Source organism: Emydura macquarii, unplaced genomic scaffold, assembly GCF_026122565.2.
Source record: "Emydura macquarii macquarii isolate MOO-44397 ecotype Brisbane River unplaced genomic scaffold, CSIRO-AGI_Emac_v2 contig_2699, whole genome shotgun sequence".
In the NCBI taxonomy this organism is placed as follows: Eukaryota; Metazoa; Chordata; order Testudines; family Chelidae; genus Emydura; species Emydura macquarii.
In genome coordinates, this window is record NW_027132836.1 from 364,940 (window position 1) to 382,364 (window position 17,425).

Here is a 17,425-nt window from a genome sequence, read left to right on the forward strand (position 1 = left end):
GTTCCTTCTTCCCCCCCCCCCCCCCCAATTATACAGACAAGCTCTTTCCACCACACTAGAAAGCGCTTTTCCATCTAGTACTGCAGATCATGCACTAACATGTACAAGGACAGGTAGAGCAATTTGTCATCCTGATGTTGTAATAGACAAAGTTCCCTCAGTCATTACAGCCAGGGGAAACTCTTGTAGCATTTTATGTGAAGATTAAACAATCTGAGGGGGAATTTATTATTAAACATTTTCCCCAAAGTAATTCTAGAAACAGAAACAATGATATCAAGTTTGAGGAATTCCCTGATGAGATCCCACGCTACCCTGATCTTATGTTTAAACAGTGAGATTTCTGCATTTTAGTGCCATAAAGCAGATATGCAGCACCACCCTTTTGAACTGAAAGCATTTATACAAGTTTTCCCCCAAAAAGTCTTATCTACATCAGAGAAATTTTGTTTGGGGTGAGATTCCACCACCTTTATAGAAAATCTGGACTCAGGGACATCACTGGCAGCAGCTCATGTTAACTATTGGCACAGATCACTATTCTAGTTTAAATATTGAACAACACTTTTTTAAAGAGTTCAGCTAGGTGGAATGAAAGGATTCTTGTACTAGCAAGTAGTCTTTCTGCACAACAGAAGTTTTGCATGCAAGTTACAGACCGGAAATTTCTGTACAGGTAAGCAAGTCTATTTTAATTGGGAAGAATTATCTATTAAGACATTGCAGCCATTTTCAGCTTTTCCAGTTTTATGCACCAGATCTAAAGATTTGAGCCACCAATAGTCACTGTTCAGACATCTAGTTCCACCCCTTTTCATAAGGAGTGCAGATTTCTACACCAGGACACCACTGAACTTTAACTCTTGCCCACCCACACCTACCCAAAGGTAGGCTGCTACAGGCAGATCCAGACATGATAGTGAAAAGTAGAGCACTTGAATGTCAGTGATGTTAAACTTTGTCAAAAAGTGGATGCTAGTCAACTGGAAAACATTCATGAACTGATCAGCTATCACCTAGTTTCCCCCATTTAGCAGCCAGCCCATAAAACTATTCCATGAAGACGACTGACTCAGCCATTTGAAGTGAAAGTCAGTGTACACATTGCAAGTTCTTCCTAGATGGAGTGTTTGAACAGAAATGTTAAGGGGATACTTGATAATCATGATGCCTGACAGTTGTTCCTGTCCCACTCTAATCTTGCTGGGACAGCTAGCTATGTGCTGTAGAAACAGAATTTCCTTACTTGTCCCTTTCTGTTAACTCCTATAATTCCAGCTGTTGCTTCATGAGGTGCAGTGACAAATATGGTTTCTCCACTGATTCGGTTCATGTAGATGCAGGTGCCAGTTTCAAGGTCATACAAGTGGATATAACCGTATTTTGTGATCAGAAACACCACATCATGTTTTTCACTAATCTGCAAGACAAGAGTAAGGTTTAATGATCACAAAGTTAAAACCTTGCTTTAAAGTCAAATATGTTGTAATGTTATAATGGCTAACAGGAAGGGGCACAATTATTTTGTCTGATTGCACAAAGTGGTTGTATTCTCTCTTATTGAGTTGTGCTTTAGAGAGGGAGTGTGTGTGTGCTTGACAGCACCGTAGCAAAATATCTCCGTTAACATACTGTCATTTGAGTTCTTACGTATACCAGAACACTCGAATACTTGTTCTATAAAGGGGAAGGATAAATCAATTAAAAACCGTTTACAAAGTTAAGTGCAAGGCTTGGTGAGGGGAGGGAGAGAGATCGAGCAGTAGATTTTAATTTAAAAACCAAGTATAACAACTTATTGGATTTTAGGACATTTTTCTCTGCAAAGCCTCCCAATTCTGTAGCTGCACACTAATGTGTCTAATGTATATACACATTGAACATGCTGCTATATTACCATATGCCTGGAATGTTAGAATCTCATATCCTTCCATCTTTGTCTTGGCATCAATCATACCTGCATTGCAACAGGAAAGTCATTCTGGGCTTCAGGAGGAAAGAAAACATCCACTGCTTTCTTTGGAAATGGTTGGTTTCCTGTCGGTGGGGTGCCAACTTCAATGATATGCAACTGTACAACAGAAGATATAGGATCAACCAACCAATATTTCTTGCAATATTGCAAAACAACTACATAGTCACTCAAATTCACTGGGTACCTAGTCAGAGTAAAAAGTCGTAATGGACATAAATGAGTCATCAAGCTTATACAGAATTCAGATTATGTGAGCAAAAATGCTACGTCGAGTCATCTGGGCTTACTATAAGGAAAAGTTGCTGTGATCTAGTTAAGTCACAGACCAAGTTAAAGCTACAGGTCTTTCCATATACACGAGTCCATAAGAAGTTCCTCTAATGCTCTGGGTGCAACAGTCTTGCCAAATATTTTTATGAAAAGCCAGTACTGGTTACTCAGTTTGTGTAGTATAAGTAATATAGGTATTTCCACACACCTCCCATCTGACAATATTCCAGAAAAATTCAAGTTCAGTGACCACTTACAAAAGTTAGTAAGCGGTACGGTTTGTTTTATTACATTAGTCAGCCAGCCAGCAATTAAACATTTGCAAATTTTATTTTCACTTTTATCTTTTCAGTCAAACTCATTTGCTATTCCAAATAGTTTTGAGAACCCAAGTTTAGCTCCTAATGGAATCCTCTGAAGTTAAGAATTAGGGTGCTCATTTTCTAGTATCAGGGGAATAAGTAGGAAGAGCTCTGCCACCTAAAAAGGTTTTAATAGTTTGTTTTCAAAGTCAAGCACCAGAGCTTTTACTTCAGTTTGAGTTTTGGGTACTTGGACATCTGAACAAGTCATCACTAAAGTATTCCATGTCCCTAATATATCGGTTTATTCATTACATTAATAACTCATTTGGAGAATCTATGATTACTTAAGGGTTCTGGTAGTGATTCTGCTAGGAGCAGTGTTTTAAGATTTACACATGTGCATGTAAAAAAAAAAGTCATTGAGGGTGGTGGTCACTTAAAAGCCACAAGATTCCTACACAAGCAAGTACTTCCTTCCAAAACAAGGGGAAAGGCAAACACTAAACCTCGGTGAAAGTATATATAGATGTATTTATTACAGCTTTACCTTTCTACGGTTGCTTTTTGTGATCTTCTCTGTTTACTCCTAGGCTAAAACAAAGTGTTCAGAATCAGAGTTTACCTTGCCTCCAGCTTGACCTCTTACTGCAAAACAGAAGAGAGTAGATTCTTCAGCATTGCCTTCCATCTTGAACTGAGCAAAACTAGCTGCATGCCCCTCGATGGGCTGGGACACTTTTCTATCAACAGAATAAAGCTGCATGGCTCCCACAACACGGTTTTGCTAAACAAAATGTAAAGAGAAGTTAGTGACAGAAGGTATTTTCCCCCCCACAATATACTACTACCTTAAGTACTGGCAGATTGTTGTGGGAAAGACAGCTTGTTCAGCTTGAGTGCTTAAGTCAGCATCTTGAGTCTGTAACCTGGGTTATCAGAATTCCTTTTCCTAATCAGATTTGTTGAGTTGTGCAGTGAATCCATTGCATCAGAATGATAAGAACAAAACTGAAAGGGCCAGGTAAGACATCAGATGTAGACGATATGGTCTCCAAATAAAGTTTGTTCAAAGTTAAGCTGGGAGACTTGTGGGTACCTTGGGATGAGTCTTGGGCCTTAGTATAGAATTTGTTGTATCAAATATTCATAGTCTTAACAATTAAGTGGAACCATAGAATATCATTACACATTGAGGGAAAGTTATTCAGGTTACAAAAAAGGGTGTCAGTCAAGTTTTGGGCCTTCCAGACTGGTCTCATCAATAACTTAAGTACCTGTGCAGATATGCCTGTCAGAAGTAACCATTTCTGCTTAGCATCTGTACGATAGTTGATGATCTGGCAGCCTGCAAGACTAGAGTGTCGGTCAAACATTTTCACAGGCTGAGATTCTCCCTCCATGCTCCAGTGATAGACTGCATTATCCGTTACAAGGGCAACAGTGTTCAGAGAGATCCATTTCCAGAAGGTAACATCATCAGTCATAGTATGAGCCTTCATTTTACTCTTCATCTCAATGTTAAAGATTTGAAGGGTTTTCCCAGCTAAAAAATACAAGTTCAACTTAATAAAGCTGAGTTAATAGTGGTTTCCCCCTTCAAGTACCATGATAGCTGCACGATGAAGTTAGATTCAGCATTTAGCCTTCCTCTTAGGAGGATTTCATAATGCATTACACTTGCCTGAGAGAAATTCATAGTGATCAGCTCAACTATTCGCCAGACATTTCTAAAGCTCGTATTATTAGCTCCCACGGTTGTACAAAAGAACTAACCTCTGCACTGACTGTTGCTTAACCAATTTTGAACAGATGATGGAAACAGCTTTTTAATTAAGTGAAAACATCAAGTGTCTGAACAATTACAGATTTTATTGCTTACTTGTAACCCATTTTTAAATGTACAGATTTAAGAACACATTCCATTGAATTTCTCCTAAAAAGGATAAGGTACACTAAGACCTTGCTAGTTGTCAAAAAACTGTCCACATCTGTTTCAAGTATAACAAAGCACAAGGATGAAAGGGTCAAAGAGTGGGCTCTTTGTCAGGTTTGTTTGTAATTCTGTTTCATTAACCAAAACCCTTACAAGTTGGTAAGCTAACAGGTTAACAAACAAAGGATCTTTGGCTGCAACAGACCAGAGACTAATAAAACTATATAGGAGATGGGAAGGGTAGAAGGGGAGAACCACAACAAGTGACTAATGCAAGCTCTAGAAGGTAGGGAAAGGGAAGCGTTTTGAATTACACAGAAGGATAAGTACACATGTCCAAAACAAAGTGCTGCCACCTACTGCATTCCTTCTTCCACCAGAATTACTTAGAGTCATTCTGCATTATATTAGCATATGAGGAGGATTCACTGCTACTTTTAAAGGGGAAGCAAAAAAGCTTGGAGTGGCATGCCAAGTTCTGGCTCAGCTAGCTGCTAATATTAGGGGAATGTAGGGAACAAAAAGTTCAAGCTATTCCCTTTATTAACAGGCACATGTATCAGTGAAGGAATAGCTAGCTTCACACTTGCAAGACAGAGAGGCTATTTCATTTGCATTGGTAGCTATTAAAAGCTAGCTGTCAAGAGTTTGTGTTGTCTATTTTCAGAATTAGGTCGCAGAGTTAAAGATCAAGACAGGAGTCCCATATGGGTCAGGGTATCAGTCTACTAAGGATCTAGGTTTGGTTGACAGTCACTCTGCTAAGAAGATAATCATGTTGCAAGGCGTACAAGGATGGAAACAGAGAAAGCTGCATCTGAACGGCAAATAATGCAAAGTATAGTGTTATACGTGCGAGACATACAGTAGAACCTCAGAGTTACAAACCTCAGGAATGGAGGTTATTTGCAACTCTGCAATGTTCTTAACTCTGAATACCACATTATGGTTGTTTTCAAAAGTTTACAACTGAACACTGACTAAATACAGGTTTGAAACTACTGTGCAGAAGATGTTTTATTTAAATTAAGACTGTTAAAAGCAGCAAGCACAGGAACAGTTTCCTTACCTTGTCTTTTTTTTTTTTAAACTCCCTCCCCCCCCCCCCCTTTTTTTTTTTTTTTTTTTTTTTTTTTTAAAGTCGTTTAGGTTTCACACAGTACTGTACTTGCTTCCCCACTGCCCCCAATCTCTGCTGCTGCCCGACTGTGTACTTCCAGTTCCAAATAAGGTGTGTGGTTGACCGGTCAGTTCGTAACTCTGGTGTTCATAACGGAGGAGGTTCTACTGTACTAGAATTCATCTAGTCTCAATGCCTTGTTTTGCACCATTTCATAATGCTATTTTTCAAGTATGGGGCATCAAAGTTACATGATCCCCTATGTTGTAGGGAACTAGTGACCACTCCAATTTTATTTCCATCCCACACAATATGCAAAGCACACTAAGGGAAAAACAAACAGATTTGAGTTGTAAGTCAGAATCCTGTTTATAAAAAGCCTGACGTGTCCTAAGTTTACTGCTTTAGGCCAAGTGCAAGTGTAGAGCTTTCAAACTGATACTTTTCAAAGTAATTTCCTAAATTTGGAATACAATGTTCCCTTATTCTTTACAGTAGCACTGAAGACTCTAGGGATTAGCATATAGGTCTTTGTCTGCTCTTACACCTTAATTATTAAGTAACGTGCACTGTAAGCCTTTAAGCCTGTAAGCCTTTGGACTCTGGTATTCTCTTTTCATAGAACAGGACAAAAACTAATACAATCTAAATTGAGGACTCACCATCTGCATACACAAGAAAGCATTAGAGATGCAACAAACAAAATAGTAGTACAACATTAAAACCCTCAGAAAGATTAACTTAATGTAACTATTTAATATCTGCCTTTAAAGCAATACAGGACAATAAATGAGAAAATTAAGAGAAATCTGATTCAAATGAGAAGGGTATAATAGATTTGCTTAATTTTGGAAATTAGATGGACATTACTCATGAATTAGTTTATGCAACTTCTGTTTAAGATTAAGCTAATCATTTGATTTTCAAAATAGTTTATCCTCCCTAAAAAGGGGCATATATGCAGTAGTCTTTGGAACATAACTGTCAATGGAACAGTTAGTGCAGTATAATTCTACTGAATTAGGTAGGATGTAATTTGTTGTGTAACACATGGCTTGAGAGAGTTTGATTTTTATATCTTGTAAATCTGTAGAGCATGTAGTGACCCATGAATTTCTCAAAAATGCCCTGAACTATAAAACTGTTTGATTCTCTTGGCACACCCCCCATCTCCCCACCCTCAAAACCCCCAGGAGTCAGATCTGAGAATAAATGGATGGCAATAATCCTTTTATCCTCCCCTCTGAAGAAGGGAGTCCAACTTTTTTGGGGTAGGGAGGTTTAGCAAGGAGTCACCTGAAATCCTTTTTTGCTCCATGTGAAACTATTAACTAAGAATTCAGACAACTATTTCTCTGGCTTTCACATCTGGACTGGCCACCACATGCTATAAGATTGTGTTAGACACCATCTATTCTGCACCAAGCAAAATCCTGATCCAAGCTGTATTAGGACCAATACTAGACTATTAAAGAACAAACAGCAAGTCGTCAGAATTTACTGGAACTCAGCAGCATTTCATCCAACAGCTCTGGGATGACATCTTAGAGGATAGCTAACACAAGGATATAGATTTTTCCATGGTGAATTTTGGGAAAAAGAGACTTAAGATGTTTAAGAGCATCAGCCACCATGCTCCTTTACAACGTCAGCCCAACATGTGATTCAGTCTTTGAATATGACTTCATCACTCTTCAAAAAACATTGGATTAGCCCAGAACAACTCAGTTTAGATGGAAAGTTATACAATATATGCTCAGCTCTTAAAACACAAAATGTTCTTTTCATACCTTTTAGTGCAATGACTTTGCTAGCAGGATTCATGATAGCACTGTCAGCTGAAATTGGTCTGCGAATAGGGTTGCTGGGGTCATTCATGTCAATGATCACCACCTGTGCTTGTTCTCCTACCTTCTCTCTTATGCAGATGAATTTGTCTGACTCCATAGTCAGAGTACTGAAGCCAATGTTAGCAGGGTTGATCCCCAGATTTTGGAGCTAGAAGACAAAAACAAAGTTTAGTCACTTTAAGTGCTTGTATTACACAGGATGGTCATCAGCTGAAGTTCATGAAATTTATGCCACAAGCTTTGCCATCAAGCTTTGTCTAAGCATTCTTTTGCAAACTTTTCCCTAGGATGGGTCTTCTATTGCCAAGAAGGGCATGAGATACAGAGGTGCTCAAACATGCCTTCCATTACATGACCATGAGTACATGGTCTAAAAGAACAAAGACACTTATGATAGGTCTACACGAGAGCTGGAAGGTGCAAATTCCAGGTGGAGGAGACATACCTGCACTATCTCTGATTGAGCTAGTGCACTAAAAATAGAAGTGGGTTAGATGCTGTGGCAGAAGGAGCTAGCTGCTCAAATACAATCCCATCCAAGACCATAGGCAGATACTTTGGGTGGCTAGCCCCTCCTGCTGCTGATACTGCCAAGGCTATACTTCTATTTTAGTGCATTAGCTCAAAACACACTGTGCTCAAGAACATGTATCACCCCCCTCAAGCTGGAATTTATGCCTTCCACATAACTAGCAGAAACTTATCTCCCTCCAAAACATGTATACTAAAGCCACAGTGAATGGCTTCATTTAGGAATCGAGAGCAGTGTGTTGGATAACTGGACTGCATCTGAGTGATCTCTGTTGTGATGTCCAAGTACAGTTTTGATTGAAATGGATTAAGATTTATTCATTATTCAGCTATCCCCAACCTAGCTTCTAAAGAACAGGCTCAGGATTTAATTTCTGCACTTGACTACCTCAACACCACTTTGAATTTTAGACCATTAACTATAAATGTAGGTATGTTAGATGCAGTTCTCTCTTCGTCTTAACCATGTCTGTATTGATTAAATTAGACTTACACTTACTGCTTCTTACAATATTAAGTGTTTAACAAGGGCTGCATTAAAACACAAAGTCAGGATAGTGGACCAAGTAGTGCAGATAACACTTCACAGAAGGACAAGGGTGGAGCACATGTAACTGTCTACTACTGCATGAAGAATTTACTGAACCAGCCAGCCAGCCACTCCTTCCTGCTTAGATCTGATCTGCCTCAAGAAATTTGAGGATTAAAAGCTTACTTTAGAAGTAGAGCAGTTGTGTTTTTTTAAGTTCAAGTATTTGAAAGGAGTATGCTTTGTTTAATTTTAAATGCTTCAAGTGTTTAAAATTCAAGTCAAAGTTTAGCCTGTGAAGCTCAGTAGTACAAGTATTTTTCTGAAAGTCACAGTATTGAAATTACTAGTAGCGAGGCCTGGATTCTGTTCCTTTTTCTAACCAACAGGCTTTTAGCATAAAATGACAACTTTGGTGCCTCAGTTTCTTCACTTGTAGAATGGAATAACAGCATCTACCTAACAGGAATGAGACATTTGTTATGTAAAGCTTAGGTCTTTGGATGACAGGAGCTATAGGTTTACAATTAATTTATGTTAGTATCACAGTAAGGTTGGGAGAAGTGAGTGGTCTTTTATTCTACCACTTAAAATTCAGACCTTTGCATTCATCCAAGATTAGACAGTGTTTAGAACTAAACATGCTTTGGTTACTAAAGTGAATGAGAAAGTGAAGAGGTCAAATACACGGCTCTTTGGAAGAGTTTGGTCTTTAAACCAAAGCTACTTTTGAAGAACATCATTCTGGAAACCATGTTTTAAGTTTGAGTAAAATGTTAATTTTCTAACAGTCTCTTATCAGCTATACTTCATGCAGTCTTTATGAAAGGCTCCACCTTAGCAATTCCATTACAGTCTTCACTTGCATGCTGTGATAAAGAGGGTGTGTCATACTGTGCTATTCTGCTCAACCTCTGAATTCCTTTCACCGTGCTCTGGGAAAACTTAGAAGCAACCAACCTACAGGGTACCAGATTAGAAAGGAGGATGCCTTAAAGCAATGTTTAGAAAGATTCCCTATGATCTATTTTAGGGTATCATGATTGGAGTCAGAAACCTAAGGCTTACCCCAAGCCACTATTGGGTTACTCAAGGCAACAGAGTTTACTACTTCCCTCCTTCTCAACCAGGGAAATTCCTAATTAGTTCATGAGGGTATTGTGAGCTTTATGGTTTTCACAGCACTTCAGATATTAGTTTTACTATATTTTCTAGATTAATCTATCCCATTATTCATATTTAGGTTATATTTGTTCACTTTATGGCAGAAGTAGTTTTAAGCTTCTGATCTGCAAGACAAAACATTTAATGTTGAACAGCTTCCGATCCCCCCGAAGTAATCAGATTCTCCTATGTGGCTCTTCAATGCAGGATTGATCTGTTGTGGCCCAGATTTTCAAACTTACACAAGCAAAAGCGTACAAGGCAGCTTTTCTACATGCATGTATTCATACTGCATCAAGGTTTGCACACTGTTTGAAAGTCTAGGTCTGATTTAAAAAGCTTACTAAACAGGCACTGTTCAAATAGGTAGGTTAACCAAGCTTTCACCTGTGTTTGACTGTGCTGTGTCACTGGGCTCCTTGGTGCAAGGATGGTGTTTTTTCTGTAAACACAACCCTTAAGGACAGAGAATGTACTAAGTCATTTAATACATTTAAAATAATTTTAATTCTATATAATTTCCACCCACTATCCTTCCAGTCACTGTTGGACAACGCAAGCCACTCTTCCACTCCAAAGAGCTAAGTGTCTTGTGTTTACAGACAGTCACAGCTACCCAAGGAGCCAGAGACTAACCACTACAGTAATATTGTAGTTCAGCACACCCTTCTCCTCTATTTAAGCATCCCATACATTTCTCCTGAATGCCTGAGCTGGTAATAGGAAATGAAGTTAAGTTTATTGCTTTATTTCACTTTGCAACCATGTTGTTCTCAGCATGGGTGAGACCACATTGAACTCTGCGCATCTCCTGCATTGCAATTTACCACACATTACTAGACTTCGGTTTAAGCAAGCAGCCCACACAACTGAGCACCACTTGGGAGAGAATGAGTGACAAGATCCAGTTATGCAAAAAAACAGCCTTTTGAATCTATGGCCTGAGGAGATGGCCACTGTCTGCTGATTACCTATTACTGGAGTCTCACGATCAAAGGCTCAAGCTGTATAAATGAGAGACTAACCTATTCGTAGGTATGCTAGTTGAGTTAAAGCTGATATGAACTTGTAACCAAAGGAAAACCCCTTTGAGGTTTGAAAGGCTGACTCCTACAGAGTCGCGGTTGGAGTTGGGGGCTGCTCTCTGATAAGCTTATTAGCATGCATCTATGTTCTTTTGGTTTTAATGTTTCCTCTCTAATGTTTTCACTTTATAAGCAAGCACATTTTTCTTAGACAGCTGTGTGTTAACTTATAACTGCTGGCAGTTTACCTTGTTCATAGCCTTCAAAGAAAAAGCAAAGCACAGACAGTCTAGTTTTGGCAGTCTAGCTTGCTAGATATCAGTATCGACAGGAAACTGCAGCCTGAAAAAGCTCCTGGTCAGGAGGGAGAGAGGCAGGTCTCTGCCCAAAAGAGGTGATTGAGGAGCCTGGAGCCTACAGTGTGCGCCCTTGGTGGGCCAAAGAGGGGGAATACAAATGCAATTGCCCTGAACCGCAAGACAAGTCATTTATCGTCTCAGCTCTGACTTTAGCCTTGAGGCAAAGATTGGTACAATTCCTGACCCCCAAGCCTGTGCCCAGATAATGGTCCCAAGAAGAAACAGTTCATGGAAGCTAGTTTGCTCACCCCCCCCGCTCCTCCCCCCCAATCTCTGCAAAGAGAAAGCCCTGCACAAGAAATGAGATGGTAGATCACAACCTGATCATTTTAAAACCTTCAGCAAATGTTTCCCATATTTCTTGCAGTCTGGCAGAGGCACTAAATAAAGTAGATTTAGAAACCCATTATTTTTAGTTGCATGATTTCATCAAGAGCCCAGCCCTAGTTAGGCTATCCTTGCTAAACTATAATAAAGTTCCAAATGGTTGTATGAACTGAATTGTGTGCAAAAGTGTCAAAGTTCTAGTTTCTTCAGCAAATGTAATGCAGACCCCAAGCAAACATTGTACAATTTCACCTTAAGGCTAGTGTGTAGTTATATTGCTGTGGGATCCAAGCAAGGAATTGCCTGAATTCTATATGTTGAATAACTGTTTTTCTATTCAATTTAGGGTTAACTTTACCCTTGACTTTCTGGGAAAGGACAGATTGCATGTTAGAAATACATCTAATTTAAGGGGTCTGAATGAACTGGCATATGAAATAAATCTGCATAAGGAACTTCAAGAGTTAATTTTACCTTGGGTAACTGGAGATCAAAATGGAAGCCTATGCAAGTTTGTGTCTGTATAAAGGTACCTTTTGCATATTATTCTTCTAGCATTTTAGTTTCACAACCTTTCTCCCTCCCTGGGAGGGTACACCCTATTCCTTAAGGGATTGTACACACAGAACTTCAGTTTTTAAAGGTTGGATTTTTCAAGTCAATATTTTTGACTGTTGCTAAATAGGAACTTTTAGAAGACAGCTGGAGTTGTCTGTGCAAAGAGGTTCAGAGTTATATCATCTTTTCCTAACCAGGTGATGCAAACTTTACAGATCACAAAGCATATCCACTTTTGGGCTAACAGAAAAGTTCAGTTCAAAGGATTCCCCATTCCCCCCTCCCCCCGCATTAGAAGGTCATGATACAAGGTCTTGGACCCAAAGCATTTAGTGATTTCCACATAATCTCTCCTTACTCAAGTTGAAACACTCCACCTGAACAGGGAGTGTCATACTCACAGCATGACTTGCCTTAGACACATGACCAAGCACAATCCTATTGTAAAAGCCACACCTTCTTAAACATCACATCTAACTGTGAATGGCTAAGACATACCACTCCCTTTACTATAGATATGTGCTACAGTTGCATTTCATTCATTCCCTTCAATTGTCTGCAGAGCTTTTATTTGGAGAGTCTTCTGAAGTGACGATTACAAAGCATGTTTCCTCCCCTGCCCCCCACACTACTCCTTAGCTAAACCACCACAACTATGGTGTTATGATCTATAGAACAATGGCACTCACTAGTTGTTCAAGTTGCAAGCAATTGTAATGCTCCAGAACTGTGTTACCGGTACCTGCCCAGAGCACTTCTCTGTGGTGAAGATGATTAGTTTTGGGAACTTGATCTATATTTCACCTCTGCCTGAAAGAGGGGGTTAGACAAATGCACAGCTGTTCACATCTATCAAAAAATGTAGACTTTAAATTTCACTGCATTCAAATCAATTAAAGTCAGATTTGTATTTTTCTGCACTAGCCCTCAAGTTATCCATGTCTGGATAGACTATGGCCCTAAACTCAACAGTTTACCTGTTTTTAAAATTCTAATTTAGTTACTCTATCTGTAATGGTTAAGTCTTGGCAGATGGTAGTCAGTCATCCCAGTGAAGACAGGACTTAGCGTTCTCAGTATCTAGGCAACTTCCACTCAAGGCAGATTTACCTTAAATAATCATGATCAAATTGTACCATCTGCCAGAAGTAGTGCTCCATGTACTAGTGTTTTTGATGCTGGTGCCACAAGATACGAGTATTATCAGATTGCTTTTAGGTTGATTAACACAGCAGAGGTAAGTAGCAATTTAACTTTGTCGAGATGAATCCTAGTTATGTTGGTGTAGAAATGGAATCTTTGAAGTTCAGTTATTACACAAATCTTGTCCAAGCTTTAGAAGTTCACCATGACAGCTCAGGTATAGTATAACTAGTCTGATTTTATTAGCATTTGCACATGGAATGGAATGGAATGGAATGTTCTTCCACATGATACAAGCTCTGATGGTGAATGCATCAAAACAATGAAAGTTCATTGACAGCCTAGTAAACATTCAGTTCATCCCTAGCCAGCTTTCAACCTACTCCCTACTTGTGTATGGTCAACGTGGAGCTCCAGCTATTCTAATTCTAGAAGTGATGGAATAAGAGAGGAAAGAAAAGCTAGCTTTGCTTAAGTCTACCTAAGCAATAGTTACAAAAATAGTCATGGACTAACTTTACAGCCTTCAGAACATCACTATATGTCCCAGCATCAATTACAAACTCATGTAGGACACAGTTTTTCCCATAACAACTGTAGTGGAATAGTAAGTGTTAGAGATCTTTACATTGCTATCAGGCAATAGAACTTCTTGGTACACAAAGCCAATGGCATTCTTTCAGATGCTTTAAGCACAAACTAAAAATTGAGACTAGCATGCAGTTGTTACCTTTTATGACCATCTAACCTCAACAACCTTCCTTAAATTTGCTAAGCCCCATTGTATGTCTGTAGGCAGAAGACCAGTAGTTTACAATTAAAACAGTGAGACAGGATGAATTTGAAGACAGGAAGGCGTTAGATTTGCTCAGAGCTCCTCTAATAAAATGCGGAGTTAAAGTGGTTATTTAACATGGGCTAGTGTTTGTGGTCCACAGAAGTAGTTTTGGGGAGCTTGCTCCATAATGGTCTACTGTGCATGGAAGTTTAAAGGTAACCCAGGAATGAGAAAGTTGATGTGTGCTGTTTATGTATAAAGGGCTTGGTTTGATTTTGCTAAAGACTCTCTTGCCTGGTTATACATAGGGAATTCAGGTCATATACATTTTTTGCCCTACAAGACAATAAAACCTTGAGAACTGGGACTAAGCAAGTGAAACCTGAGAAAAAAGGTTATTTTATTAAAAACTTTTTAAAATCCATGTTCCTAATACCCCCGGCCCTTCAACTAAGGGAAGGGATCTCTGGCAAAACAGGACTTTTTAAATAAAGCTTCGCATCTTGAAATTTTTAATTGCTTTTGCCTTTGGGCCTTTATGAAGCCTACAAAGGCCAGAAAGATATACATTCTATTTTTCTTCTCCACTCTTGTTCTATATCACCTTTAAGTAAACCCCATTTATTCTTTAATGGTGGAATTTGCTGCAGAGTTGTTTTTTAGTACCTCAGGTTTCATTTTAAAAATTATATAGCCCTTATTGTTGCAGATAACCTTGGTAAGCTTGAGCCAAGTGTAAACCAATGCACATTCAAACATACAAAGAGCCTGAAAAACAATGGCTAAGAGATACGGATTGCTCCAGTCAGCTCCCTCAGGGCCTCGAACTCCATGGAATTTAACATTTTATCCATCCCAAGACCCCACTGAATTCATTTTTGCAGCAAAATTTGTTAATTTGCTATGGCTAGGCATCCATAGTTCTTTTTATCTCCCCCCTCAAAGGGGAATTGGTTGACTTTCAATGCATGCTTCCTTCATAGTTCTATAGTAGTAGTAGTGGGGGAGAGTGAGCCAGAGTCCAGCTTGCAGCCAGTAAACCACAAAAGCCATATGTTCATGAGGCCTAGGAAGCGGAGAAGATGGACTCATGAAGCAGACCACCATCTTCCCTAGTACATTGTGTGTGGGAAGACCACTATCTTAGCTGGACCTGCACAATTATCAAGCCCATAGAGGTAGGCTGGGGGGTTTTGTTTTTGGTGTTTGCCACTCATTTCTTAAAAAACCAAGTTATACAAAAATATTCATTGATGACCAAGCCATAATTATGCACCTGGATACTGGAGGGATGGGACCAAAGGGTATTTCATGGAACAACAAGTTAATTTTCCACGTCCCATTGTGTCCTGGAGTTCACAGGGCCCTTCTGTGTATGGGCAAGTACTGGGGAAAAAGCTGGAGTGACAGATATGGTTTGATTACTAGCAAATAGAATTCAGCAACTGTGTTCTTAGACAAGAGCTATATGGGCATCAGGGAAGCAGCAGCAATAATCAAAGTGGAGAACAGTAGCTGTGAACAAGGTTACCAATGGGTAATTTTATTGTTTATTATTTAAAAGTTACATAAAGGAACCTGGAGTAATTTCCTGCATTTGACTAATAACATTGTAAGAATGATGTGTGTGGGGTCTAGTGTTGTAGATGTGATAGATAGGGAAAAGATCATTCAGGTTGTTAGCATGTATCACTTCTATGAAAATTCCCCCCGATACATTCCAATAAATCAGAACTAACAAGACATCAAGACCTTCAAATTTGTATTAGAAACACTTGATTTAGTTCTCATTATTTGGAAGGAAGCCAATAAAACTGTACACAAAATAAGCTTAATCATAAAATACACTTGAAACTTATTCCATAAATAGCTATGCAACTGCAGCTGTATTTGTTCTGTAGTTTGGGATGTGCAAGCATTTGGAGAGCAACTTTACTGGAATGTTTAACGCCCCTGTAATTTTATCCTAGAGAAATGTAAGAGGTTCTCAGGGACTTATTTAAAAATCTCAGTAAAAACAAGATAAGGTGAGCAACTTTAGAGTCCTCCTTACTGGTTAGCGGAGAAAGACAAAATAGCTAGTCCATTCAGATTGGAAGTTCTGGCTACTTTTGAAGGATTTTTTCCACCCCAACACAGGGCCAGAGAGCACCATATAAATAACTTACGTATTGCTGCATACAAATCTGTAACAGGAGTTCAGAAACTGAGTGGTGACAACACCTCAACAGAAAGTTGCATGGACTATTGCAAGTTTGTGGCACTTAAGTGTGTAAACTACTATATTTTTACCTATTAGTACTATTTATGCCTTTCAAGTCCAGTGGAAAGCTGCCACCATATGACCAACCAGGTTTCCATGGTTCAACATCTGAACAATAGCCCTAGAAGTGTCTTACAATAGGACGTACTTGATTGCTTTCTGTACGTGCAAGATGTAATCTTCTCAGCTTCCCCACTCACATCAGATAGGAACTTACACTTGGGGTCAAGTATTTTGATACAAGCCATTATCCGCCAAATATACTAGACATCTGCACTATTTGACAGAACCAAGAGAATCTGCTCCCTTACCAGACTAAGCCACTAGCCTTCTAGCCAGCAAGACTGTTAGACTAAACCCATAAATACCTCTTCAGATTCTGCCCACAGGTAAGTGATGTCAAGCACTCACTCCTCATGTCCGTCCCAACCTCTAATCATACACACTTTAGTTTGCTTCAAGTTTGACCTCACTGACCCAGGGTCAGTCATTTGAACTTCCTTCCAGGCAACCCTCAATGTGCACCCAGGGTACAGATTGCTTTCTAGATTTAAGATATTTTGTAGGCTAATTAGGCACCAGGTGAGCTCACCACATTAAAAGCCTTCATAAGCTGACCCCAGTTAGCACAAATAGAGCAATGCATTGTGTGGGAATGCCAGTATGAAATTTCCTTCAACTTCATCTGAGCCTACAGAGCAAAGACGGGTGAGGCAACCTCATACTGGACCAACAGACTTCAAGGAGATCTCTCTGACTCAAAAGAGTGTCTCTCTAACCAACAGAAGTTGGTCCAATATGAGATTTACCTCACCTACTTTGCCTCTAATATCCTGGGATCAACACAGCTACAGTTACACTGAATACAACTCTAGGCTCAGAGGCAGGAAAGACTTTCAACCCAAGTGTTCTCCGTGGAGCTGTTTCTGACACAATGACGCATCATTTGTGATGACTGCTTTTAGTTTTAGTTCAGTCTAGGATCCCAGGACTCCTAAAGGTGATCCACTGCACCCCTAAGATTGTCTTTATACAGTATGACTGGATGCAAGATCCATTGATTCACTTGCTTAACTTGAAAGTTGAATTAGGTAGAAGCTAATCTTAATAGAGGGTACCTACTCAACCAGCTTCTGAAGCTCTAATTATTTAAACTGGCTTTCACTTTACTGACCTGAAGAGCTTTGTAGCCCAAAAACTTTTCACCAACAAAAAAGTTGATCCAATAAAATATTTTACTTCACCCACCTTGTCTCTAAACCTCTTCACAAATGCAGACAGATGCAGCTTCTCTC

At 39.3% G+C, this 17,425-nt stretch overlaps 1 protein-coding gene across 2 annotated transcripts in view; it reads right to left on the minus strand.

Moving 5' to 3' along the window:
• The window catches only part of CLTC (clathrin heavy chain), a 55,390-nt gene that overhangs the window by 27,485 nt on the left and 10,480 nt on the right, over nucleotides 1-17,425 (minus strand). For both annotated transcript variants that reach the window (XM_067565757.1, XM_067565758.1), the window contains exons 2-6: nucleotides 7,394-7,601; nucleotides 3,825-4,093; nucleotides 3,173-3,334; nucleotides 1,958-2,071; nucleotides 1,247-1,420 (exon numbers count right to left, since the gene is read on the minus strand). In XM_067565757.1, coding sequence (XP_067421858.1) covers nucleotides 1,247-1,420; nucleotides 1,958-2,071; nucleotides 3,173-3,334; nucleotides 3,825-4,093; nucleotides 7,394-7,601 — 927 coding nt within the window. The remainder of the gene's footprint in view (nucleotides 1-1,246; nucleotides 1,421-1,957; nucleotides 2,072-3,172; nucleotides 3,335-3,824; nucleotides 4,094-7,393; nucleotides 7,602-17,425) is intronic.